The sequence below is a fragment of the Arachis ipaensis genome, chromosome B1 (assembly GCF_059453495.1).
Source record: "Arachis ipaensis isolate K30076 ecotype BB chromosome B1, ASM5945349v1, whole genome shotgun sequence".
Taxonomy (NCBI): domain Eukaryota; kingdom Viridiplantae; phylum Streptophyta; class Magnoliopsida; order Fabales; family Fabaceae; genus Arachis; species Arachis ipaensis.
The window spans coordinates 122,280,246-122,307,301 of NC_142436.1; the positions used below are offsets into that span (position 1 = coordinate 122,280,246).

Genomic DNA, 27,056 nt, shown 5'->3' on the forward strand with positions numbered 1-27,056 from the left:
ATCTCATTCTTAACTAAAAAAAAAAAAAAAAACACAGCCACGAGCGAACCGTAATCATCATGCACGGAGTCAAACAAGTTTTTCCCCAGTCAACTCAGTCCCAAAACGCAACTTGTGGAGTTGTTGTGTTGTGTTCGTTCATTAGAATCCAAATAAAAATTCTACGAAAAGAAAAGGAAAACAAAAAGAATAAAAAATCTAAAACTTTATACAAGGAAAAAAAATAAATTCCACCTGTAAACAAAATCTTACTAAAATTTCAGCATAGACTTTTCTCCTCACTTCTATCTCTTTTTTTTCTCTCTCTGTCTGTATCTCTTATTCTCGCCGGAAAACTCGCTGGCCGACGGCGGCAACAACACGACAGACTCAAACACACGTCACGTCATCTCCAAAAACCCGAGAAACCCCCCTCTCTCTCATGCTCTGAACTTGCAACCTCTAAGAAACCTCCATGGGCAACTGCAACGCATGCGTGCGAGGAAACGACGCCGTTTCTGACGAGAACAACAACAAAAACCCCAACGGTCAGGGCCGTAAGGACAAGAAAACCCGCCCGAACCCATTCGCTGAGGAAGGCCTACTACGGCACTCCCCAGCCCCGATCCGTGTGCTGAAAGACGTGATTCCGGTGGGGCCGCACCGGACCAGAATCACGGACAAGTATGTTTTGGGTCGTGAACTGGGCCGGGGCGAGTTCGGGATCACGTACCTTTGCACGGACCGGGAAACAAAGCAGGAGCTAGCCTGCAAGTCCATCTCGAAGCGGAAACTTCGCACCGCCGTGGACGTGGAAGACGTCCGGCGGGAGGTGGCGATCATGAACGCGCTTCCTGACCACCCGAACGTGGTGAAGTTGAAGGCGACTTACGAGGACGACGAGAACGTTCACCTTGTGATGGAGCTTTGTGCTGGCGGCGAGCTTTTTGATCGGATCGTGGCGAGAGGACACTACAGCGAGCGCGCGGCGGCGAACGTGGCAAGGACAATTGCAGAGGTGGTGAGGATGTGCCACGTCAACGGTGTCATGCATCGGGACCTGAAGCCGGAGAATTTCTTGTTTGCGAATAAGAAGGAGAACTCGGTTCTTAAGGCCATTGACTTTGGACTCTCCGTGTTCTTCAAGCCTGGTAAGCACTTTTTCGGTTTCAAAATCAATCAATGTATGTGGCAGTTGTGGCGGTTCTGATGACAGTTATGGTTTTGTTTTTGCAGGAGAGAGGTTTACGGAGATCGTTGGGAGTCCGTACTATATGGCGCCGGAGGTATTGAAGAGGAACTATGGGCCCGAAGTGGATGTGTGGAGTGCTGGCGTCATTCTTTATATTTTGTTGTGTGGAGTTCCTCCGTTTTGGGCAGGTGATTTATTTACTCTTCCTGCTCCTTCTCGTTTTGTCTATTTATGTCTACTAATCGAGAAATGGTTTATCACTGAGTATCTGAATTCTATGATTAGAAGATCTAGATTTCGATTCTTGTTTTCCATCATTCTAAATACAAGTTGAATCTGGCAACATGCTAAAATGAGTGTGTGTCTTCTTCTAACTTCTAAGTCCGAAAGAAACTCTGTGTGAGGTGTGTATTTGTCTATTTGATTTATAATTAACTGCCAACGATTTTAAGAGGTTTGGAAAGATTTTCATGGCATGTTTTGTATGGGGTTTTTTTTGCAGAGACCGAACAAGGGGTTGCATTAGCAATTTTGAGGGGAGTGATTGACTTCAAGAGGGAGCCATGGCCGCAGATATCAGATAGTGCTAAGAGCCTCGTGAGGCAGATGCTGGAGCCTGATCCTAAGAAGCGGTTGACAGCGGAGCAGGTTCTTGGTGAGTCACTCAGTTGTCTTGCATTTGGTTCCAGATATTGGCCCATCCATTTTGTCCCCCAAAATGTTTTAGGGATTTATGTGATAATTGTATTACCCCCCTCTTAAAATTGATTTGCACAACTTCTGTCGATGGGAGATATTTCTATTTCATTTTGTATTTGTGTTAAAAAAGGTTAATTTATTGAGATTCAGTTTAATGTTTATAGAAAGTGATTCAAGATATTTGCTGTCATTATGGTTGCAGAACATTCCTGGCTACAGAATGCAAAGAAAGCTTCAAATGTTCCGTTAGGAGATATTGTGAGGACAAGGCTTAAGCAGTTCTCCGTGATGAACAGATTCAAAAAGAGAGCTCTTCGGGTTAGTAGCATCTATTGTGGTTTATGCATAATGGATGACTTAATATCTATATACAACGTTTTTATTTTGGTGATTTATGTTTGCTTTAAATGAATGCTACAGGTGATTGCTGAACATTTATCTGTTGAAGAGGTAGAAATAATCAAAGATATGTTTACATTGATGGATACTGACAGAGATGGCAAAGTAACGTACGAGGAACTTAAGGCCGGGTTGAAGAAGGTTGGTTCGCAATTGGCTGAGCCAGAGATAAGGATGCTGATGGAAGTGGTAGGCTTCTGCAAACTGTTTACGTTTCTATAATGCAATTGTTTGGTACAGTTTCACTTCTTTGGTTGTCACTATTAACTATACTTGCCATACGCTAGATAATTGGTTCTTATTTAGGTTTCATTTTTACACTGATATGTGGTGCTTATGAAAATAATATTTGAGGTTCTCCACTTATGGATATTAAACTGATTTAGCTTCTGCTGCATATACCACCAATTTTTTCATTTTTAAGTTATCTTTGATTATCTAAATAGGTTGGAAAATGAATTGCCACTGATGCCTCAATTATGGAATTGTTATTGTAAATGTAATAACAAATTTGTGATTCAAGGATACTTTTATTTCCTACCAATGGCTCAGGCTGATGTTGATGGGAATGGAGTACTGGACTATGGAGAGTTTGTAGCTGTGACGATTCACTTACAAAGAATGGAGAATGATGAGCATATCCGCAAAGCATTCACGTTTTTTGACAAAGATGGGAGTGGCTATATTGAGTTAGATGAGCTAGAGGAAGCATTGCTGGATGAGACTGGAGAAACTGATAAGGATGTATTGAATGACATCATGCGAGAAGTCGACACTGACAAGGTCTGGCTTTCAAACTCATAACTCTGTTAGATTTATGCATAGTTGTTGGGACGAGTGGCAAGTGCTTCCTACTAGGCTAAAGCTATAGCTATTAATCAGGAAGCAACTCTGATTACCTAAAACTCATTTAGCATTTTCAATACTATGATCCAATTTGATTCTGACCCTATCTAAACCTTGCTAAGATTCTCTGAAATTCTATATAACAATTTTCGATTTTCTGGTTTTCACAGGATGGTCGAATCAGCTATGACGAATTTGTAGCCATGATGAAGACAGGAACTGACTGGAGAAAAGCATCAAGGCAGTATTCAAGGGAGAGATTCAAGAGCTTAAGCATAAATTTGATGAAGGATGGTTCGCTTCAGCTTCATGATGCGGTTAGTGGCCAAGCAATAGTGGTTTGAGTATACAAAGTATATTTCTCAATTTCACATTTCCCCCTTCACCACTTACTATTCTTGAGAGCATGGCTTTTGGAATCTCTCTGGCAAATTTTGGGTTGGAACATTTTGAAGCATAACTGATTGATTTACATATCTACCTTGGGTTTGAGTTGGGTAGTTTAGGTTTTCTGAGTTTGATTTGGGTGTTAGGTGCCTCTGAAGTAAATGAGTTGGAGGGTTTGCATGCTAATGTTTTGTTAAATATGTGATCTTGTCAGCAAAGGTTGTTTTGGGGGGGGGGGGGGGGGGGGGGGGCACATGCTGCAAGCTTTCAAAATGTCACATATATATATTCTTTGTATATCTTTGTCCTGTTGTTATTTGTGTTTGATAATTCCATTGGTAAATGTGATTTTTCTAACTTGTGTGCAGAAAAAAGAAAACAAAAGATGTTAGATCTTGTCTCTTTGGCTTCTTAAATTTCTGTTAACATTTACTTTTCTTCCATTTAATACAATTCAAATATATCCTCCCATGTTGAATGCTATAGTATAAGTTAGCAAACAATGGAAAGAAAGGCCTATGCCAGAAAATTAGATGTATTATTTGTTGCTTGTGTTTGAACAAAAAATGGAACACAGCCTAACTTCCAGATTAGAATAGATAAGAATTGGAAATGATGGGGAACATTTGCCTAAATTTAAAATCAATTTCATAGTCAAAAGTCAAAACGGAGCATGCAATGAGGAAAAGAAAGCCACAAAGAAAAAGGGGTGCGAATAATAGTCGTTGTGTTGTACGCGTTGTGGACATAATGATGGTTGGGCGAGTACAGCTCAAGGGTTTTTATTATTTAAGGTGATTAGTGGAACAATTTTACTTGATTATCGTTCTTTTTAATAACGCGAATACTCTCATACAGTTGTGTTATATAGATTTTTAGTTGGTTTAATATTTATTATCTGACAGCAAAACTTACTCTTCTTCTTTGCGAGTATCAATTTTTTGAAAGGAGTGTTAGGGGCAGCAACTTTTGTGTTTTGTAACCATCAATTGGTCATCAATAGTGTTTTTAATAGTATGAGATTAATATTCAATGGTAGGAGATTACTTACTTTTCTTTTAATGATTAAATACTAGCCACAAAACACAAAAGTAGCTGGTCCCTAAACTTTCTCATTTTCAAATTATCCATCAAAGATCCTTCTTTGAACAGAATTTTAAGAAAAAAGGGAAGTGTAAACTGAAATTTAAATGCTTAAATTAAAAGGAAAAAAAAATTGCAAAAAAGTAAGAACTTAAAAACAAAAGAAATAGAATGTAAACTTTGACAAAGTAGAAATGCTTTGAAATTAAAATTGCTAATTTGAAATTCAAAAGAAAGGAAAAAAATATATTGCAAAAGGAAAATAACTTGCTGAAAAGAAAATTATAGAGAATTTAAATGAAAAGTCACTGAAGATGTGAGTATACAAGACTATTTTTTAAAACCGAATTTTAACATTTGTTTCTTATAAATCTTGTATATATATAGACTTCCTCAACCAATCAAATTTTATCTCATATTCCATATGTGGCGGAGGATAATTGTCGGTAAAGAATTTCACAAAAATAATCACGTTGCAAGTATAGTTTTAAACTGACAAATAATCTTCGGTCAACGTTTAATTTGTTTGTCACAATGCAAACCAATAAAAATAATCGAAGTATTTAAACCTCGGGTCATTTCTCAAATGAATTGCAAGGAAGTGTACTTATTATTGGTTGTGGAAAAATATTTTTGGGATTTTTGAATGATGAATAAGGAATGTAAATAACAAAAAAATAAACTAACAACTAAGAAAAGTCCTAGCAAGGGTTGAGAATTGGAATTCCTATCTTCATTATCATCGTCAATTGTGATGGTAATTGTCTTTTGCTCTCACTTAGTTAACCTCTAATAATTGGAGGAAAATCAAGTGAGCAAAACCGGCTTAAGTTCACAATTCCTAACCAAAGACTAGATTTAGTGAAATTCAAGCCAATAGCAACTTTCAATCACCAATCAACAAGAGACTTTGACAATTCAAGAGTCTCCAAATTACTCAATCCAAGCCAAGAACATAAAAATCTATTTTAAAATCCAACCAAATATTTTATCAAACACTTGGAAGGCACAAAATAAAAACATAGAAAATTAATAAGAAATAGTAAAATCTAAGACTAACAATTGCAAGAAAACAATAACCACAAATTAAAGAAAAAAACAATGAACATAAAATACCTCAAAATGCATTAAAAGGAAATTGGAATCAACAAAGAGTCATGAACAATAAAGTAACAAGGTAAAGGAAACAACATAGAAAACTAAGAAAGCAACGAGGTAATAACAAGAAATTAAAAGAGGAACTTGAATCAATATAAGAAGTATAATCTAAATCTAGATGAAATTGAAAATAAAAGAAGAAACCCTAAAACCTAGAGAGATGAGAGAGCCTCTCTCTCTAGAATTCTACATCTAAAACTAAAGTGTGTATGAATAAATGGTATGAATAGTCACCTATCCAGCTCCACTCTGCAGTCTATTGTCTTCCTTTTTGGGATTGAAACTGGGCCAAAAAGAGCCTAGAAATCTCCCCCAGCGTATTTCTTTTACTGAGGCACGTGCCACTTGCCACGCATACGCGTCAGCCACGCGTACGCGTCGTTTGAACTCTGAATTGGCCACGCGTACGCGTCAGTCACGCGTACACGTCAGTGGACGACGCTCCTGGTCACGCGCACGCGTTAGCCATGCGTACGCGTCGGTACCAGCTTCTCAAATCGTTAATTCTTTGTGTTCCTTTCACTTTTGCATGCTTCCTTTCTATCCTCTAAGCCATTCCTACCCTATAAACCCTGAAATCACTTAACAAACACATCACGGCATCGAATGGTAATAAGAGATGATTAAAAATTAGTAATTTAAAGGCCTAGGAAGCATGTTTTCAATCATAGCACAAAATTCGGAAGGAAACTAAAAAACATGCAATTTACAATAATAAGTGTGAGGATTGTTGACGAAATCCACTTGATTCGATACAAATTAAGTCATAAAATAGTGGTTTATCAAATTTTCCCACACTTAAACGTTAGAATGTCCTCATGCTAATCTCAAGGGAACCAAAAGAGTGCAGGAAAAATGGTAGGACTTATGCAATGCAACCTATCTATATGAATGCAACTAATGCAAAATGTTTCTACCTACTTGATAAAAAGTAAATAAATCTTTCAAGAACAAATATGAACTGGATTCCACTAATTCAAATCTTAAAATGAAGTACAAATAGACGTGCAAGAAGAAAGCTCGTGAAAGCCGGGAACAAAGAATCAAGCATCGAACCCTCACCGACAGTGTATGCACTCTAATCATTCTAGTGTTTGAGGGCCGATTCTCTCGGTTTTCTACTAATTATGCTTCCTAAGGCTTGCTCTTTTTCTACCAATCAACAAAAATTTAATGCATGAATACACATATCAAAAGGTCTTTTCATGGGTTGTAATGGGGTTAGGGCCACGGTAGGAATGTATTTGGTTGAGTGGACTAAAATCCGAATCCTTGATTAACCTAAACTTCCAACTTAACCTAAGACAATCCATGTAATCAAAATGCAAACCTAACTACCCATTGACTATCTTTTGCCACATATTCATGCATCCCAAATTTGAGTATAATACATATATATTGCTACCACCATTTACTTTGGAGCATTTTGTCCCCTTTTATTGTTTTCTTTTTCTTTTTTTTATTTTTCTCCTTTTTATTTTTCTTTTCTTTTTCTTTCTTTTTCTTTCTTTTTATTCTTTTTATATATGTGGTGGATAATATATATATACGAGAAATCAATGCATATGATTAAGGTATTGAATGCACGAACATGTGCTCAACTATCTTTTTCACAATTTCACCAAAAATATACAATACCCAATTCCCAAACCAAGTATTCCCCAAACCCAATTTTCCCACACTTAATTCATGTACACTCTCACGAGTCTAAGCTAACCAAGGATTAAAATTAAGGACATTCATTATTTTTCGCTTAGAGTTAGTGATGTGCTAAAATAAAGAACAAATGGGGTAAAATAGGCTCATCATTGGGTTGCAAAGGATGATGAAAGGGTAAGGCCATATGGGTATGTGAGCTATAGTGAAACAAAGGCCTCAATCACTTACGTGCATGCATACGTCAAACAATAGAAATATAGAATCAAGCAAGACAAAAATCACAATCTTAGAGAGAACAACACACACCAAAACAAAATATTGGTTGATAAGATGCAACCAATCAATAAGCTCAAAATCTCACTAGGATTATGTGTTCTAGCTCTAAAACTATGTTCCAAAATAAATTTCTTCAAGAAAGTTCAAAAATTTTAATTCGAATTAGTGAAATGCCCTGGAATAGTTTTCTTGGAAAGGAAATCATCACTTCAACCAAGTAGTGGTAAAATATGCACAAACTCTAACTATAATGCAATCCATCATGCAAAAAATGACTAACTAACAAAGAAAATTAAGAATTGGTGTTGGAAAAAGGAATTGTTACCAACGGAAGTCGGTCTCGACCTCCCCACACTTAAAGATTGCATCGTCCTCGGTGCATGCAAAGATGAGCAAGGTGGATTAGGGTTGCTACAACTGATGAACTCCTTCAAAAGATTGTGCAGAGGACTTGTTTGTCGCCCCATTTAGAAGTTTTCCTTTCTCCTCTTGCTGGCCAGCCTAAAAGGAGAGAAAAAGGAAGAAGATTAAGCCCAACAAACAAATATATCAAAGCAAATAGAACATAGGTAGGGGCTAATGCCAAATAAAAGCGGGGTTCTCAACTATATGGTAGCTACAACATGTAAGTGAGAAAGCAATATAAGCAAAGGGCATGTCAACTGAATATCAAACAAGTCAAGAAGCACCAAAATGAATCAAGAATTATCAACAGTTGCGTAGGAAAATTCAACACCAATAGGAAAATAGTAAACTTAAGAAGGAAAATAAGAACAAGCTACAAAAGCAGAGTTAAAATACAATGAATGAAAGTATGCGAATGCAATAAGCAAAAGAGAATGAAAGAGAATAAAGATGAAAAGGTAAAGGAATGAAAAAGAAGAAAGGTTGAAAGAAAGAAGAAGGAGAGAAGAAAGAAGAAAGAAATGGGAGAAGAGAAGCGACGAGGATGCGTCGTCCACGCACATGCGTGGAAAGCAAAAGGAGGAGGCGACGTGTACGCGTCAGTCACGCGTAGGCGTGAGAAGCAGAAAAGAGATGGTGACACGTATGCATCAGTCACGCGTACGCGTGGAGACTTCTCGTGCTCCTCGCACAGCACTTGCACAGTTTCATCACAACTCTCTGGTTTTTGTACCATGCAGCAACATCATCCCAGCAACACGTGCGTGGGATGCTTTTTTTGTTTTAAAATCTTAATGAGAAATTAACAAGCTACCAAAGCAATGCCAAATATTATTAAACAAGCTAAATCACAACTTAAACTAAATAAACCTAACTACAAATGAAAATTCAACTTATTACCAATATAAACAAAAGGGAAAATGGGAAGAATTTACCATTAAGTTGGACAATTGGGAAGCTCTTTGTCATAGTGGCTTGTGCTTGTACTCTTCCTTGAACTCCCACCAATGCTTGGACTTCCAATAAGCTCCAAAGTTAAAAATTAATAGCAATGATGAACTAAACCCCAATTTCATTAGGGGGAAGAGCTCTATTGTAATTCCAATGAATCAATGAAATTCTTCTTCTTCTCAATTCAATTGTGTAGCTATTGGGTATCTTCTACTTTTACTATGAATTATTCACTTTGAAAGGGTGTGTAAGCCTCGGAAGGGGAATCACCTTCATTAAAACTGAAGCTCTATCCTTCACTGTTCTCTTGATCAACACCATTCGGGAGGAATTGAGATCTTGAGAGTTAGTGTGGCTTATAGATGAGAGATATGCACTTAACCTCTTCTCATGATAATTAGATCAAGGAATTGGCAAGATTAATTGTGATTAGAGAGATTGGATTGCCAAGGAATTGGGATCCAATCAATTTCAATCCGCCATAGATCTACTCATATGATTGAGAAAGGAGTTGAGACCAATTTGATTCATGATGGATTACAGTATCTCCAATCCCTGATGAATCACTTTCTTTGATTTTCTTCAATTCAGTTGAATTTCTTTTAATCTGCAATTGCTTACTGTTGTTTTGATTCCCAGCACCCAAATCCCTTTATAATTCATGCAATTTATGTTTCCTTGTCATTTACGTTTCTGCACTTCTACTCTCCTGCAATTTAAGATTCAATTATTTACCTTTCTTGCAATTTAAGTTTCAGCTCTTTTTAATTTCTTGTACTTTAAGTTTCAGTTATTTAAGCTTTTTGCTATTTACTTTTCTGTCAGTTTATATTCTGTACTCTAGCTTTCTTGCGATTTACTTTCTGGTTAATCAAATTTCACTCAATTCATCAATATTAGCTTAACTAAATTCATCACCATACTAAAGTTGCTTAATCCATCAATCCCTGTGGGATCGACCTCACTTTTGTGAGTTTTACTACTTGATGCGACCCGGTACACTTGCCGGTGAGTTTGTGTGGAATCGATTTTCTCTCATCAAGTTTTTGGCGCCATTGCTGGGGATTGATTTAGATCAACAATGATTAAGTAGGTGATAATCTAGATTAAGCATTTTTTTCTTTGTTTTTGCTAAGCATATTAACTATTTATGATTTTGTTTCTGCTAACTTTAACTTTACTCTAGCAATAGAGTGTTCTGTCTTTGTTCTCCTTTGGTTTGTTTGTGTTGTATGCCAGGAGGAAGAAGAGGTGCATCCACCTCTTTTGATTCTGAGCCAGAGAAAATATTCTTGAGATTGAGAAGAGAAGCAAGAGGGAAGGAAGTGATTAGAGAAGAAGAATCAGAAGGGGAAGATCAAGAGATGGAAGGTAACTTTCCTAATCCACCAGAAGAGGTGGCCAACAACAATGGCCAACCTCCAAGGAGAGTTCTAGCATAATACACCTTCCCCAATCCAAGAAACTGTGGGAGCAGTATACTCACTCCCAATGTTCATGCAAATAACTTTGAGTTGAAGCCTCAACTTATCACTCTGGTACAGAACAATTGTTCCTATGGAGGAGGCCCCCTTGAAGACCCAAATCAACACTTATCCGTCTTCTTGAAGATATGTGAAACTGTCAAGAAAAATGGTGTACATCTGGATATCTACAAGTTGCTGCTGTTTCCATTCTCTGAGGAATAAGGCATCTCAATGGCTGGAGACATTCCCCAAAGAAAGCATCAACACTTGGGATGATCTAGTAAGTAAATTCCTAGCTAAGTTCTACCCACCTCAGAGAATCATTAGATTGAAAACAGAAGTGCAAATATTCACCCAAATGGATGGAGAATCACTTTATGAGGCATGGAAAAGATACAAAGCCTTGATCAGGAAGTGTCCACTTGAAATATTTAGTGAATGGGATAGACTTCAGAATTTCTATGAGGGCTTGACTCTAAAAGCTCAAGAGTCCTTGGATTACTCTGCAGGGGTTCACTACAGTTAATGAAGACAGCTGAAGAAGCTCAGAATCTCATAGATACTGTGACTAGGGGTGCTCAAAATCGATTTGGACCGAACTAAACCGACCAACTGAACCAAAAAAATCGAAAACCAAATAAACCGAAAACCGAAAAAACAAAAAAAAACATATTTTGCTGTTTTTATTTTGGTTCGGTTCGATTTTTGGTTCTGACAATGAAAACCCTAACCGAACCGAACCGAACCGTTATTAAACCAAACCTTAAAAACCAAACCCCCACCCCCAATTAACGTGACCTAACCCTAACCCCCTGATGAGCGGATAATTTATACGCTTTTTGGCAGTGTTTTTACATAGTTTCTAGTATGAATTGATTAGTTTTTAGCATATTTTTATTAGTTTTTAAATAAAAATCACATTTCTGGACTTTACTATGAGTTTGTGTATTTTTCTATGATTTCAGGTAATTTCTGACTGAAATTGAGGGACCTGAGCAAAATTTGATTCAGAGGCTGAAAAAGGACTGCAGATGCTGTTGGATTCTGACCTCCCTGCACTCAAAATAGATTTTTTGGAGCTACAGAAGTCCAAATGGCGATCTCTCAATTGCATTGGAAAGTAGACATCCAGGGTTTCCAGCAATATATAATAGTTTATACTTTTCTCGAGTTTAGATGACACAAACTGGCGTTCAACGCCAGTTCTCTGCCCTATTCTGGCGTTAAACGCCAAAAACAGGTTACAAGTTGGAGTTAGACGCCCAAAACAGGTTACAACCTGGCGTTTAACTCTAGAAACAGCCTAGGCACGTGTAAAGCTCAAGTCTCAGCCCCAGCACACACCAAGTGGGCCCCAGAAGTGGATTTCTGCACTATCTATCATAGTTTACTCATTTTCTGAAAACCTAGGTTACTAGTTTAGTATTTAAACAACTTTTAGAGATTTATTTTGTACCTCGTGACATTTTCACGTTTTACATTGTATCTCTACGGCATGAGTCTCTAAACTCCATGATTGGGGGTGAGGAGCTCTGCTGTGTCTCGATGAATTAATGCTATTACTTCTGTTTTCTATTCAATCACGATTGTTTCTATTCTAAGATACTCACTTGTACTTAACCGGGATGAATGTGATGATCCGTGACACTCATCATCATTCTCAACCTATGAACGCGTGCCTGACAACCACTCCCGTTCTACTTTAGATTGAGTGTGTATCTCTTAACCTCTTGGTTCATGATCAGAGTCTTCGTGGTATAGGCTAGGATTATTGGCGGCCATTACTGAGATCCGGAAAGTTTAAACCTTGTCTGTGGTATTCCAAGTAGGATCTGAGAGGGGATGACTGTGACGAGCTTCAAACTCATGAGTGCTGGGCGTAGTGACAGACGCAAAAGGATCAATGGATCCTATTCTAACATGAGTGAGAACCGACAGATGATTAGCCGTGCGGTGACAGCGCATTTGGATCATTTTCACTGAGAGGACGGATGGTAGCCATTGACAACGGTGATTCACCAACATACAGCTTGCCATGGAAGGAGACATGCGTGCGTGAAGACGGAGACAGTAGGAAAGCAGAGATTCAGAAGACAGAGCATCTCCAAAACCTCAATCTGTTCTCCATTACTGCATAATAAGTACTATTTAATTTATGCTTTTTACTCTTCATAAATATAATCACTTTTATCATTGATCTCCTGACTAAGAATTACAAAATAACCATAGCTTGCTTCAAGCCGACAATCTCCTGCTGGTTAGCGGTACGAGTTGTGGAAAGTGTGATTTACAATTCGTGCACCAAGTTTTTGGCGCCGTTGCCGGAGATTGTTCGAGTTTGGACAACTGACAATTTATTTTGTTGCTTAGATTAGGAAAAATTTATCTTTTTAGTTTAGAGTCACTAAAATTGCGTCTTCTATTATTATTTTTTTGGTTGACATTTTTTTTAAATCCTTATTTTCTCTTTTTAAGTTTTTCGAAAATTTTTATAAACTAATAATTGAGTTTTTCTGTTTGAGTTTAGTTTCATATTTTAAATTTGGTGTCAATTGCATGTTTTTATTTTCTTTTAAATTTTCGAATTTGTTTTTATTGTTCTTTGTTAATCTTCAAGTTGTTCTTGTTTATTTTCCTTATTTGATCTTTAATTTTTCTTGTTTTATGATTTTTCTTGTTTTTCTTGTCCATTTTCAAATTATTAGTATCCAAAATATATATAAAAAAAATTTTATACATTAAATACCTTTATTAAAACACTTTAAATTTATAGCTCAATTGGCTAGAGCGGTGTGCTTATGTTCTTGGTAATTGGGAATCTTCCCTTTAAAACTTTTTCAAAAATAATTTTTCTTTGACTAAATCTCATGTCAAACTTTTAAGTTTGGTGTTCTCTTGTTATTTTTTATTTTATTTTCGAAAAATTATTTTTAGTGTTCTAAAAGTTTTAAGTTTGGTGTTCTTTTTATGTTCTTGTGAGTCTTCAAAGTGTTCTTGAGGCTTCTTTGTGTTTCGATCTTAAAATCTTTAAGTTTAGTGTTCCTTGGTGTTTTTCCTCCAAAACTTTCGAAAAACAAGGAGCATTAGATCTAAAAATTTTAAGTCTTGTGTCATTTTATTATTTTTCTCTTTCCTCATTAAATTCAAAAATATCTTTTCTCTTTATTTTAAATTGAGTTTTCGAAAATTACTTTTAAAAATTCAGATTTTTATTTTAAAAATCAAATCTTTTCAAAATTCAAAATCTTTTTCAAAAATCATATCCAAAGTTTTTCAAATCTTCTCAATTAAGCAATTATTTTCACTTTTAAATTTATTTTTCTCTAAGTTTTCGAAATTTACATTCTAATTTCTAATTATTCTATTTTATTTTATCTTATTATTTTTATTTATCTTAATAATTTGGTTTGTTCTACTTCAATAAAATAAAAACAAAAATAAATTTTCTTTGCAATTCATATCAATTCCATTTTATCCATCATGGATCTAAGTGGAAATGAACAGTCCAGAAGGACTCTGGGATCATATGCTAACCCCACTACTGTTGCATATAGGAGTAGTATCTGTATACCTCCCATCGAAGCAGGCAGTTTTGAGCTAAATTATCAGCTCATTGTCATGGTACAACAAAAATGCTAGTATTCCGGTCTTCCACAGGAAGAACCTACTGAGTTTCTGGCACAATTCTTGCAAATTGCTAACACAGTACGTGACAAGGAGGTAGATCAGGATGTATACAGATTGTTACTGTTTCCGTTTGCTGTAAAAGATCAAGCTAAGAGGTGGTTAAATAACCAACCCACAGCAAGCATAAGAACATGGAAACAGTTATCAGACAAATTCCTGAATCAATATTTCCCTCCAAAAAGGATGACACAGCTAAGGCTGGACATTCAAGGCTTTAAACAAGAGGATAATGAATCCCTTTATAACGCCTGGGAGAGGTACAGAGGGATGCTAAGGAAATGCCCCTCTGAAATGTTTTCAGAGTGGGTGCAACTAGACATCTTCTACTATGGGATTACAGAAAGAGCTCAGATATCTCTAGACCACTCAGCTGGTGGATCTATACACATGAGAAAAACTATTGAAGAGGCTCAAAAACTTATTGATATAGTTTCTAGAAATCAGCATCTGTACATAAGTAGTGGGTCCTCCATAAAAGAAGAAGCCAAAGCAGTGTCTACTGAACTTGGTCCTCCAGAACAAGTTGCTGAACTCAATCAACAATTGTGTTTTCTAACAAAACAGCTAGCAGAATTCAAGGAGATGCTACAAGACACTAAAAATGCTAATAAAAATATGGAAGCACAATTGAATCAGACAAAACAGCAGTTATCAAGGCAGATAACAGAAGAGTGCCAGGCAGTTCAATTAAGAAGTGGGAAAATACTAAATACCTCACTTCAGAGTAGCAGAAAGCCAAGAAAAGAACAACTGACAGAGGATGAGCAAAATATCATCCAAAATCCCTCTGAGGACAGTAAGAGCCCAGAGAGGAACAACTCTGGCGTTCAAACACCAGGAACAGGCAAGGAGTTGGCGTCAAACGCCCAATGAAAGCTCAGTTCTGGCGTTCAAGTGCCAGAAACAGGTAAGAAGTTGGCGTCCAACGCCAATCAAGCTTCTAACCCTGGCATTCAAACACCAGTGAGGGATCAGACACACACAAGTGCTGATAACAACCCCTCTAAAAAGGCTTCTCCAACCACCTCTGTAGGAAATAAACTTGCAGCAACCAAGGTTGAGGAATACAAAGCCAAGATGCCTTATCCTCAAAAACTCCGCCAAGAGGAGCAGGATAAGCAATTTGCCCGCTTTGCAGACTATCTCAGGACTCTTGAAATAAAGATTCCGTTTGCAGAGGCACTTGAGCAAATACCCTCTTATGCCAAGTTCATGAAAGAGATCTTGAGTCATAAGAAGGATTGGAGAGAAACTGAAAGAGTTCTCCTCACTGAAGAATGCAGTGCAGTCATTCTGAAAAGCTTCCCAGAAAAGCTTAAAGATCCCGGGAGCTTTATGATACCATGCATATTAGAGGGTAATTGCACCAAGACAGCTTTATATGATCTTGGGGCAAGCATCAACCTAATACCTGCATCCACTATCAGAAAGCTTGGTTTAACTGAAGAAGTCAAACCAACCCAGATATGTCTCCAACTTGCTGATGGCTCCATTAAATACCCATCAGGCGTGATTGAAGACATGATTGTCAGGGTTGGGCCATTCGCCTTCCCCACTGACGTTGTTGTGCTGGAAATGGAGGAGCACAAGAGTGCTACTCTCATTCTAGGAAGACCTTTCCTAGCAACTGGACGAACTCTCATTGATGTCCAAAAGGGGGAAGTAACCCTGAGAGTCAATGAGGATGAGTTTAAGTTGAATGCTGTCAAAGCCATGCAGCATCTAGACACACCAAAAGACTACATGAAAGTTGATCTTATTGACTCTTTGGTAGAGGAGATCAACATGGCTAAGAGTCTCGAATCAGAGCTGGAAGACATTTTTAAAGATGTTAAGCCTGATCTGGAGGATTCAGAGGAATTGAAAGAGCCTCTGAAACTTCCTCAGGAAGAGGAAAAACCTCCTAAACCCGAGCTCAAACCATTACCACCATCCCTGAAATATACATTTCTGGGAGAAGGTGACACTTTTTCGGTGATTATAAGCTCTGCTTTAAATCCCCTGAAAGAGGAAGCGCTACTTCAAGTGCTAAGGACACACAAGACAGCTCTTGGGTGGTCCATAAGTGATCTTAAGGGCATCAGCCCAGCAAGATGCATGCACAAGATCCTATTGAAGGACGATGCTAAGCCAGTGGTTCAACCACAGAGCCGGCTAAATCCAGCCATGAAGGAAGTGGTGCAGAAAGAGGTCACCAAGTTACTGGAGGCTGGGATTATTTATCCTATTTCTGATAGCCCCTGGGTGAGCCTTGTCCAAGTTGTCCCTAAAAAGGGAGGCATGATAGTGGTTCATAATAAAAAAAATGAACTGGTTCCTACAAGAACAGTTACAGGGTGGCGCATGTGTATTGATTACAGAAGGCTCAATACAGCTACCAGAAAGGATCATTTTCCTTTACCATTCATAGACCAGATGCTAGAAAGACTAGCAGGTCATGATTATTACTGCTTTTTGGATGGCTATTCAGGTTACAACCAAATTGCAGTAGATCCCCAGGATCAAGAGAAAATAGCATTCACATGTCCATCTGGAGTATTTGCCTACAGAAGGATGCCATTTGGGCTGTGTAATGTACCTGCAACCTTTCAGAGATGCATGCTCTCTATTTTCTCTGATATGATGGAAAAATTTCTGGAAGTCTTCATGGATGACTTCTCAATATATGGAAACTCATTCAGCTCCTGTCTTGATCACTTGACACTGGTTCTGAAAAGATTCCAAGAGACTAACATGGTTTTAAACTGGGAAAAATGTCACTTTATGGTGACTTAAGGGATTGTACTTGGGCACAAGATTTCGAACAAGGAAATAGAGGTGGATCAAGCTAAGGTAGAGGTAATTGAAAAATTACCACCACCTGCTAATGTTAAGGCAATCAGAAGATTTCTGGGGCATGCTGGATTCTATAGGAGGTTTATAAGGGATTTTTCAAAAATTGTAAAACCCCTGAGCAACCTGCTAGCTGCTGACACGCCATTTGTGTTTGACACAGAGTGTCAGTAGGCGTTTGAAACTCTGAAAGCTATGCTGGTCACAACACCAGTTATTTCTGCACCAGACTGGACATTACCATTTGAACTAATGTATGATGCCAGTGATCATGCCATTGGTGCAGTATTGGGGTAGAGGCATGACAAGCTTATGCATGTCATTTATTATGCTAGCCGTGTTTTAAATGATGCCCAGAAAAATTACACAACCACAGAAAAAGAATTGCTTGCAGTGGTTTATGCCATTGACAAGTTTAGATCATACTTAGTAGGATCAAAAGTGATTGTGTACACTGACCATGCTGCTCTTAAATATCTGCTTACAAAGCAGGATTCAAAACCCAGGCTCATAAGATGGGTGTTGCTTCTGCAAGAGTTTGATATAAAAATAAGAGACAGAAAAGGGACAGAAAACCAAGTGGTTGATCATCTGTCCCGGATAGAACCAGAAGAAGGGGCATCCTTTCCCTCTATTGAGATCTCTGAAACCTTTCCGGATGAGCATTTGTTTGCCATTCAGGAAACACCATGGTTTGCAGACATTGCAAATTATAAAGCTGCAAGGTTCATACCCAAGGAGTACAGCAGGCAACAAAAGAAAAAATTAATTACTGATGTAAAGTACTACTTGTGGGATGAACCCTATCTCTTTAAGAGATGTGCAGACGGAATAATCCGAAGGTGTGTGCCTAGAGAAGAAGCACAGAAGATCTTATGGCATTGCCATGGGTCACAATATGGAGGCCACTTCGGAGGTGAGCAAACAGCCACCAAGGTCCTCCAATGTGGCTTCTACTGGCCTACCCTCTATAGAGATTCTCGAGAGTTTGTACGTAACTGTGACAGTTGCCAGAGAGCTGGTAATCTGCCTCATGATTACGCCATACCTCAACAAGGAATCTTGGAGATTGAGTTGTTTGATGTATGGGGTATTGACTTCATGGGGCCTTTTCCACCATCATACTCAAACACTTATATTCTGGTGGCAGTCGACTATGTATCCAAATGGGTAGAGGCCATTGCCACACCCACTAATGATACTAAGACAGTGCTGAAGTTTCTCCAGAAACATATCTTTAGCAGGTTTGGTGTCCTTAGAGCACTAATTAGTGATGGGGGCACTCACTTCTGCAACAAATAGCTTCACTCTGCTATGGTCCGGTATGGAATTAGTCACAAGGTGGCAACTCCATATCATCCACAGACAAATAGGCAAGCTGAAGTCTCTAATAGAGAACTAAAAAGAATCCTGGAGCAGACTGTAAGTATCCGTAGACAGGATTGGGCGAGAAGCTTGGATGATGCTCTGTGGGCTTACAGAACAGCATTCAAGACTCCTATAGGGACCTCTCCATACCAGCTTGTGTATGGTAAAGCCTGCCATCTGCCCGTGGAACTGGAGCACAAGGCCTATTGGGCAACCGGATTCCTAAACTTTGATGCCAAATTAGCTGGAGAAAAAAGATTGCTCTAGTTGAATGAGCTAGAAGAGTTCAGACTCACTGCTTTCGAAAATGCCAAGCTTTACAAAGAGAAAGCAAAAAGGTGGCATGACAGAAAGCTGTCATCTAGAGTCTTTGAACCAGGACAGAATGTTCTGCTATTTAACTCTAGGCTCAGGCTATTCCCCGGGAAACTGAAATCCCGGTGGAGGGGACCATATGTGATTACAAATGTGTCACCATATGGCTATGTGGAGCTTCAAGACATTGATTCTAATAAGAAGTTCATCGTTAATGGACAAAAAATCAAGCATTATCTTGAAGGCAATGTTGAGCAAGAGTGCTCAAGGCTGAGGTTAGATTAAAAGCTCAGCAAGGTCCAGCTAACGACAATAAAGAAGCGCTTGCTGGGAGGCAACCCAGCCATTAGCAAAGCTTTTTATTTATTTATTTGTTTAATTTTAATTATAAAAGTTTAATATAAATAATATTCAAGGTAAAGAATCAATTGCATAAGTTCACAGGGCTACAGAAGGATTCAGAATACAAAACAGGGAGAAAGAGCTCACTGGCAAGAAAATGCCAGTAAGAGGTATATTTGGCCGTTAAATGCCCAAAAGAAGCATCTACTGGGTGTTTAATGCCAGTAATGATACCTTTTTGGGCGTTACACGCCAGAATGGGCACCATTCTGGGCGTTTAACGCCATACTTGCAGCATCCTGGGCGTTCAGAAAAATGCTCAGTGATGAAAGATTTCTGGCATTTAACGCCAGCCAGAAGCAACAGCTGGGCGTTAAATGCCCAAAAGAGGCTACAGATGGGCGTTAAACGCCCAAAACAAGCAGCAGTTGGGCGTTTAACGCCAGGATTGTGGAGGGGAGGAAGTTCTTGTTCCCAACTTGGATTTTTTTTAAATTTCATATCTCCAACCATTTTTCTTGCATAAACATGTTCTATACTTTCTTTTTTTTTCAAACTTTTTTTTCCAAAATTTTTTAAAATATCTTAATCCTAAAAATTAAATCTTTCTCAATTCTTCTTCAACCTCTTTTCAAATCTTTTTCAAAACAAATCTATTTTTTTCAAAATTCTTTTTTTTTTCAAACTCATCAAAAGAACAAATCAATATCTTTTTCAAATCTTCACAACATTTTTAGAAAAAATCTATCTTTTTTAAATATCTTTCATATCTTTTCAATTTTAAACTACATCTTTTCCTATCTTACTTATCTTTTCCAAATCACATTTTCTATCATATCTTTTTAAAAGATTTTCGAAAACCGACCCCTTCCCTTTAAATCCTCGTTCGGCCTCCCCCTCTCTTCCACAATTCGAACTTGGCTCTCCCTCTATCCCTCTCCTTTCTTTTCTTTTGCTTGAGGACAAGCAAACCTCTAAGTTTGGTGTGTTTATCTGTGATCACTAAGCCAATAACCACCAAGATCATGGCTCCTAAGGGAAAACAAACCAACTCAAGAGGCAAGAAAGAGAATATTCCAAAACCACTTTGGAATCAAGGGAAGTTCTTAACCAAAGAACATTCAGACCATTACTACAAAATAATGGGTCTAAGGTCAGTGATCCCGGAAGTTAAATTCGATCTGAAAGAAGACGAATATCCGGAGATCCAAGAGCAAATTCGAAATAGGAGCTGGGAAGTCCTAGCTAATCCTGAAACAAAGGTGGGAAGAAACATGGTTCAAGAATTCTACTCTAATATGTGGCAAATAGACAGGCAGAGAATAGCTGGAACCGCATTCTATGACTATCGAACTCTGGTCAGAGGGAAGATTGTTCACACCCACCCTGACAAAATAAGGGAGATCTTCAAGCTGCCTCAACTGCAAGATGACCCAGACTCCTTTAATAGGAGAATGATGAGACCAAATCAGAGCTTGGACAAAATCCTAGAGGACATATGCCTCCCTGGAGCCAAATGGACAACCAACACAAAGGGTGTCCCAAACCAACTCAAAAGAGGAGATCTCAAACCAGTCGCCAGAGGCTGGCTGGACTTTATTGGGTGCTCTATACTGTCCACTAGCAACCGCTCTGAAGTTACCATCAAAAGAGCAGTGATGATCCATTGCATTATGCTGGAAAAAGAAGTGGAAGTTCATCAGCTGATTTCTTGTGAGCTTTACAAAATTGCAAACAAGAACTCCAAAGATGCCAAATTGGCTTATCCAAGCTTGATCTCCCTGTTATGCAAAGATGCTGGAGTAAAGATGGGAGTAGATGAGTATATTTCAGTTGAGCAACCAATCACCAAAAAGTCAATGGAAGGACAAGTGCAGGACGATCCCATCAAGAGGAGAGCACAGGAGTTCCTCCTGAAAATTCCTCAATTTAAATACTGGGGGCGCCTAGAAGCATCTATCACCAAGTTGCAAGAAGCTATGAATCAACTGAAGGAAGAAGAGCAAAATCAAAACAGCATGCTCTGTAAACTGCTTAGGGAACAAGAAGAGCAAGGGCATGAACTAAAAGAACTGAAGCGCCAGAAGCTATCTCTTGAAGGGCCAAGCACCCCACAGACTAAAGAGGCTTCTACCTTCCAAAGCAAAGGTTGTTGAGTCCTAACTCTGTGATAACCTTTTATCTATTTTAAGAGTATATGAGTAATAGAATTAGAGTCATTTGTCTTTATGTCTTTAGTTTCTTTTCTTTTATTGCTAAGTGTCTGCTTTTATGCCTAATTTATATTATTTCCATTAAATAATAAATAAAGATTAGAGTCTATGCCTTAAAGTTATGAACATCCTATGAATCCATCACCTTTCTTAAATGAAAAATGTTTTAATTACAAAAGGACAAGAAGTACATGGTTTCGAATTCATCATTGAAATTAGTTTAATTATTTTGATGCGGTGACAATACTTTTTATTTTCTGAATGAATACTTGAACAGTGCATATGTCTTTTGATATTGTTGTTTATGAATGTTAAATATGTTGGCTCTTGAAAGAATGATGAAAAGGAGACATGTTATTTGATAATCTGAAAAATCATAAAAAAATGATTCTTGAAGCAAGAAAAAGCAGTGAATACAAAATCTTGAGAAAAAAAAAAGAAAAGAAAAAAAAGAGAGAAAAAGAAAAAGCAAGCAGAGAAAGCCAATAGCCCTTAAAACCAAAAGGAAAGGGTAATAAAAAGGATCCAAGGCTTTGAGCATCAGTGGATAGGAGGGCCTAAAGGAATAAAATCCGGCCTAAGCGGCTAAACCAAGCTGTCCCTAACCATGTGCTTGTGGCGTGAAGGTGTCAAGTGAAAACTTGAGACTGAGCGGTTAAAGTCAAGGTCTAAAGAAAAAAAGAAAAGAGTGTGCTTAAGAACCCTGGACACCTCTAATTGGGGACTTTAGCAAAGCTGAGTCACAATCTGAAAAGGTTCACCTAGTTATGTGTCTGTGGCATGTATGTATCCGGTGGTAATACTGGAAAACAAAGTGCTTAGGGCCACGGCCAGGACTCATAAAGTAGCTGTGTTCAAGAATCAATATACTGAACTAGAAGAATCAATAACACTATCTGAATTCTGAATTCCTATAGATGCCAATCATTCTGAACCTCAATGGATAAAGTGAGATGCCAAAACTATTCAAGAGGCAAAAATCTACTAGTCCCGCTCATCTGATTGGAGCTAAGTTTCACTGATATTTTGGAATTTATAGTATATTCTCTTCTTTTTATCCTATTTGATTTTCAGTTGCTTGGGGCCAAGCAACAATTTAAGTTTAGAGTTGTGATGAGCGGATAATTTATACGCTTTTTGGCAGTGTTTTTACATAGTTTCTAGTATGAATTGATTAATTTTTAGCATATTTTTATTAGTTTTTAAATAAAAATCACATTTCTGGACTTTACTATGAGTTTGTGTATTTTTCTATGATTTCAGGTAATTTCTGGCTGAAATTGAGGGACCTGAGCAAAATCTGGTTCAGAGGCTGAAAAAGGACTGCAGATGTTGTTGGATTCTGACCTCCCTGCACTCGAAATGGATTTTCTGGAGCTACAAGAGTCTAAATGGCGCGCTCTTAATTGCATTGGAAATTAGACATCCAGGGCTTTCTAGAAATATATAATAGTCTATACTTTGCCCGAGTTTAGATGACGCAAACTGGCGTTCAACGCCAGTTCTCTGCCCTATTCTGGCGTTAAACGCCAGAAACAGGTTACAAGTTGGAGTTAGATGCCCAAAACAGGTTACAACCTGGCGTTTAACTCCAGAAATAGTCTAGGCACGTATAAAGCTCAAGTCTCAGTCCAGCACACACCAAGTGGTCCCCAGAAGTGGATTTCTGCACTATCTATCATAGTTTACTCATTTTCTGAAAACCTAGGTTACTAGTTTAGTATTTAAACAACTTTTAGAGATTTATTTTGTACCTCGTGACATTTTCACGTTTTACATTGTATCTCTACGACATGAGTCTCTAAACTCCATGATTGGGGGTGAGGAGCTCTGCTGTGTCTCGATGAATTAATGCTATTACTTCTGTTTTCTATTCAATCACGCTTGTTTCTATTCTAAGATACTCGCTTGTACTTAACCGGGATGAATGTGATGATCCGTGACACTCATCATCATTCTCAACCTATGAACGCGTGCCTGACAACCACTCCCGTTCTACTTTAGATTGAGTGTGTATCTCTTAGCCTCTTGGTTCATGATCAGAGTCTTCGTGGTTTAGGCTAGGATTATTGGCGGCCATTCCTGAGATCCGGAAAGTCTAAACCTTGTCTGTGGTATTCTGAGTAGGATCTGGGAGGGGATGATTGTGACGAGCTTCAAACTCATGAGTGCTGGGCATAGTGACAGACGCAAAAGGATCAATGGATCCTATTCCAACATGAGTGAGAACCGACAGATGATTAGCCGTGCGGTGACAGCGCATTTGAACCATTTTCACTGAGAAGATGGATGGTAGCCATTGACAACGGTGATTCACCAACATACAGCTTGCCATGGAAGGAGACCCGCGTGCGTGAAGAAGGAGACAGTAGGAAAGCAGAGATTCAGAAGACAGAGCATCTCCAAAACCTCAATCTGTTCTCCATTACTGCATAACAAGTACTATTTAATTTATGCTTTTTACTCTTCATAAATATAATCACTCTTATCATTGATCTCCTGACTAAGAATTATAAAATAACCATAGCTTGCTTCAAGCCGACAATCTCCGTGGGATCGACCCTTACTCACATAAGGTATTACTTGGACGACCCAGTGCACTTGCTGGTTAGTGGTACGAGTTGTGGAAAGTGTGATTTACAATTCGTGCACCACCCCCACCCCCAAACGCAAACCTAGCCGCTCTCTACTCTCACTCTCTCAATTTCTCTCTCTGCACTCACTCTCAGTCTCACTCGAAGAAACCTAGGGCCGGCGGCGAACCCATCTTCTTGTAGCACCTTCCCAGTCGGCGAACCCCTTCATCCCAGGCTCCCACTACCTCGTAGCACCGTCGAAGCCTTCCTCTTAGCGCCACCGAACCTTTCTTCCCAGCCCCTCCTTGCAAACAGCACCACCCATCCCCAACCAGCACCACCCTCGCAGTCGTAGACACTACACCACCCAGCAGGCCAGCACCATCCAGCGGCACCCCAGCGCCACCAACAGGACCGATCTGGCCACCCCCAACACTGTTTGTGGCCACCCATAGCAGTACTCTGCGTTTCTGGCCTGGCCACCCACAACACAGCAGCCACCGGTTGGCCCTCTTCCAGTGCTCTTCCTCCTTTCTATCCACTTGATTTCAGGTTTGATTTTCTCTCCTTCTATGTATCTGAAGTAATTAGACATATTGGGTTTATAATTATGAAATAGCTAGGGTTTGATTTTGTTAATTATAATTTCTGTGATTTTGAGTTGCTGGATTTGTTTAGGATTTTGTTAATTTCTTGTTAATAACTCTGATTCTGTGCTTCTGAGTTGCTGGGTTCAAATTTGCTTGTTTTGCTTAGTTCAAATTCTGTGATTCTCTGATTCTGTGATTCTGATTTTGTGATTATGTGATTTTGAATTGATTTTTTGGTTTTCTGCACTTATTTTCCTTGTTTTGAAATTTTGTTAATAATACTGATGAGTTACTGTGCTTGTTTACTGATTTTGTTAATTTGAGTTATTTGTTTTGAGTTGATTTTGTGATTTAATTTATTAATAATTCTGATTCTGTGATTCTGAGCTGCTGGGTTTAATTTATTTTTGCTTGTTTTGAGTTGATTTTGTGATTTATTTGTATTCCATTTCTGTTCAATCTATTTGTTTATTGTTGCTGATTGTTGTTCATTGTTCTTTATTGTTTGTTCATTGTTGCTGATTGTTGTTCATTGTTCATTGTTGCTGAATGCTAGTAATTTTATTTTGTTGTGTTTTTGCTTCTATTTTTTTAATTATTTGTTCATTGTTGTTCATTGTTCATTGTTGTTAATTCCTAGTATTTGTGAGAAAGTACATTTCAATTGCAAGTTATGAAGTTCTTTGTACTATGAAAGATGTCTTCAACATTCTAAATATACTGATATAATGGTATTAAAAATAGAAAGGAAGAGTTTTATTATTTGTAATATACCTTTAGATGTGTTATTTTCTTGCATAAATTCTGTTAGTCTTGTGTTAATTTGTGTCATTTAATAGAGTTAGGTCATTTGTTTTACTATAAGAAATAAGAAGTGATGGATAGATTGTGTGAAAAATAGCATTCTACTCCAAGTTGTATGTGTTGTTCAGTTAAATATATAAATCATATATCTTGTCACTACAATAGATTGAAAATGCTGGACTTTATAAAAATTGGAACTATTAACTCAACCCTTTCCATTTATTGTTAGAGTTTTTCTAATAATATATCTATTTTTTCAACCTGGTGATGAGCAAGCTTTCCATGAATCAGGTCATGTTGTTGCAGGCTGGTTCTTAAAACATTTTACATAAGTGTGTGTTTTATACAGGGTAAAAAGTCAATGCAGCTGTTAAGATTTACATGTGTATATGATAGATTTGATTCTTTATTTGTGCATGCCCTTAATGTGATCTTTGATTTACACCAACAATGTCAACTTTGATTTATGTAGTTTATTATTAATTCTGACAATATTGCAGCTTCAGATGCTTGCGGATCCTAAGGAGGAAGGTCCCGACACAGTTCACAGAGTGAAGAAATAACTAATAAGCACCTTGATTTCATTGCCATGTCTTATGTATGTTAAGTAATTTCTTTTACAACAGCACTAGGTATTGAAGTTAAAGTAGAAGCCAGGTATATTTGTTCAACAATTGTCTGTGTACTAGCGTCGTTACTTTTAGAACAATAACAATCCCTTAATCCAGTCTAATTTTCTCATTTGGGGTCTGATGAGCGGATAATTTATATGCTTTTTGGCATTGTTTTTACATAATTTTCAGTATGATTTAGTTAGTTTTTAGTATATTTTTATTAGTTTTTAAATAAAAATCACATTTATGGACTTTACTATGAGTTTGTGTGTTTTTCTGTGATTTCAGGTATTTTCTGGCTGAAATTGAGGGACCTAAGCAAAAATCAGATTTAGAGGTTGAAGAAGGACTGCAGATGCTGTTGGATTCTAACCTCCCTGCACTCAAAGTAGATTTTCTGGAGCTACAAAACTCTAAATGGTGTGCTCTCAATTGCGTTGGAAAGTAGACATCCAGGACTTTCCAGAAATATATAATAGTCCATACTTTGATTAATAATAGATGACGTAAACTGGCGTTGAACGCCAGTTCCATGCTGCATTTTGGAGTCAAACGCCATAAACAGGTTGCAAAGTGGAGTTAAACGCAAGAAACAGATTACAAACTGGCGTTCAACTCCAAGAAAGACCTCTACACGTATAAAGCTCAATGCTCAGCCCAAGCACACACCAAGTGGGCCCCGGAAGTGGATTTCTGCATCATTTACTCATTTCTGTAAACCCTAGTAACTAGTTTAGTATAAATAGGACTTTTTACTATCTTTGTAGAGATCTTTGATTAGTTTTTATGCTATCTTAGACTTTCATGGGAGCTGGCCATTCGGCCATGCCTGGACCATTATCACTTATGTACTTTCAAATGGTAGAGTTTCTACACACCATAGATTAAGGTGTGGAGCTCTGCTGTTCCTCATGAATTAATACAAAGTACTACTATTTTTTTATTCAATTCAAGCTTATTCCTATTCTAAGATATCCATTCGCACCCAAGAACATGATGAATGTGATGATTATGTGACACTCATCATCATTCTCACTTATGAACGCGTGCCTGACAAACACTTCCGTTCTACATGCAAACAAGCTAGAATGAATATCTCTTAGATATCTAATACAGAGGACCAAGTCCGAGATATTAGAATCTTCGTGGTATAAGTTAGAACCCATGGATGGCCATTCTTGAGATCCGGAAAGTCTAAACCTTGTCTGTGGTATT

At 38.0% G+C, this 27,056-nt stretch overlaps 1 protein-coding gene across 1 annotated transcript; it reads left to right on the forward strand.

The window, feature by feature from the left end:
* Nucleotides 1-174: 174 nt before the first annotated feature.
* Nucleotides 175-3,859, forward strand: LOC107633698 (calcium-dependent protein kinase 10). Its single transcript, XM_088501660.1, has 7 exons — nucleotides 175-1,130; nucleotides 1,216-1,359; nucleotides 1,674-1,826; nucleotides 2,073-2,188; nucleotides 2,291-2,458; nucleotides 2,822-3,052; nucleotides 3,286-3,859. The coding sequence occupies exons 1-7, from the start codon at nucleotides 455-457 to the stop codon at nucleotides 3,457-3,459; spliced, it is 1,662 nt and encodes a 553-aa protein (XP_088357786.1). The 5' UTR covers nucleotides 175-454; the 3' UTR covers nucleotides 3,460-3,859.
* Nucleotides 3,860-27,056: the final 23,197 nt, after the last annotated feature.

Coding starts and splice junctions, on each gene's coding strand:
- LOC107633698 (XM_088501660.1), top strand. CDS start 455: ATGGGCAACTGCAACGCATGCGTGCGAGGAAACGACGCCGTTTCTGAC. Junction 2,189..2,290: donor TCAAAAAGAGAGCTCTTCGG/GTTAGTAGCATC, acceptor TGAATGCTACAG/GTGATTGCTGAACATTTATC. Junction 2,459..2,821: donor TAAGGATGCTGATGGAAGTG/GTAGGCTTCTGC, acceptor CCAATGGCTCAG/GCTGATGTTGATGGGAATGG.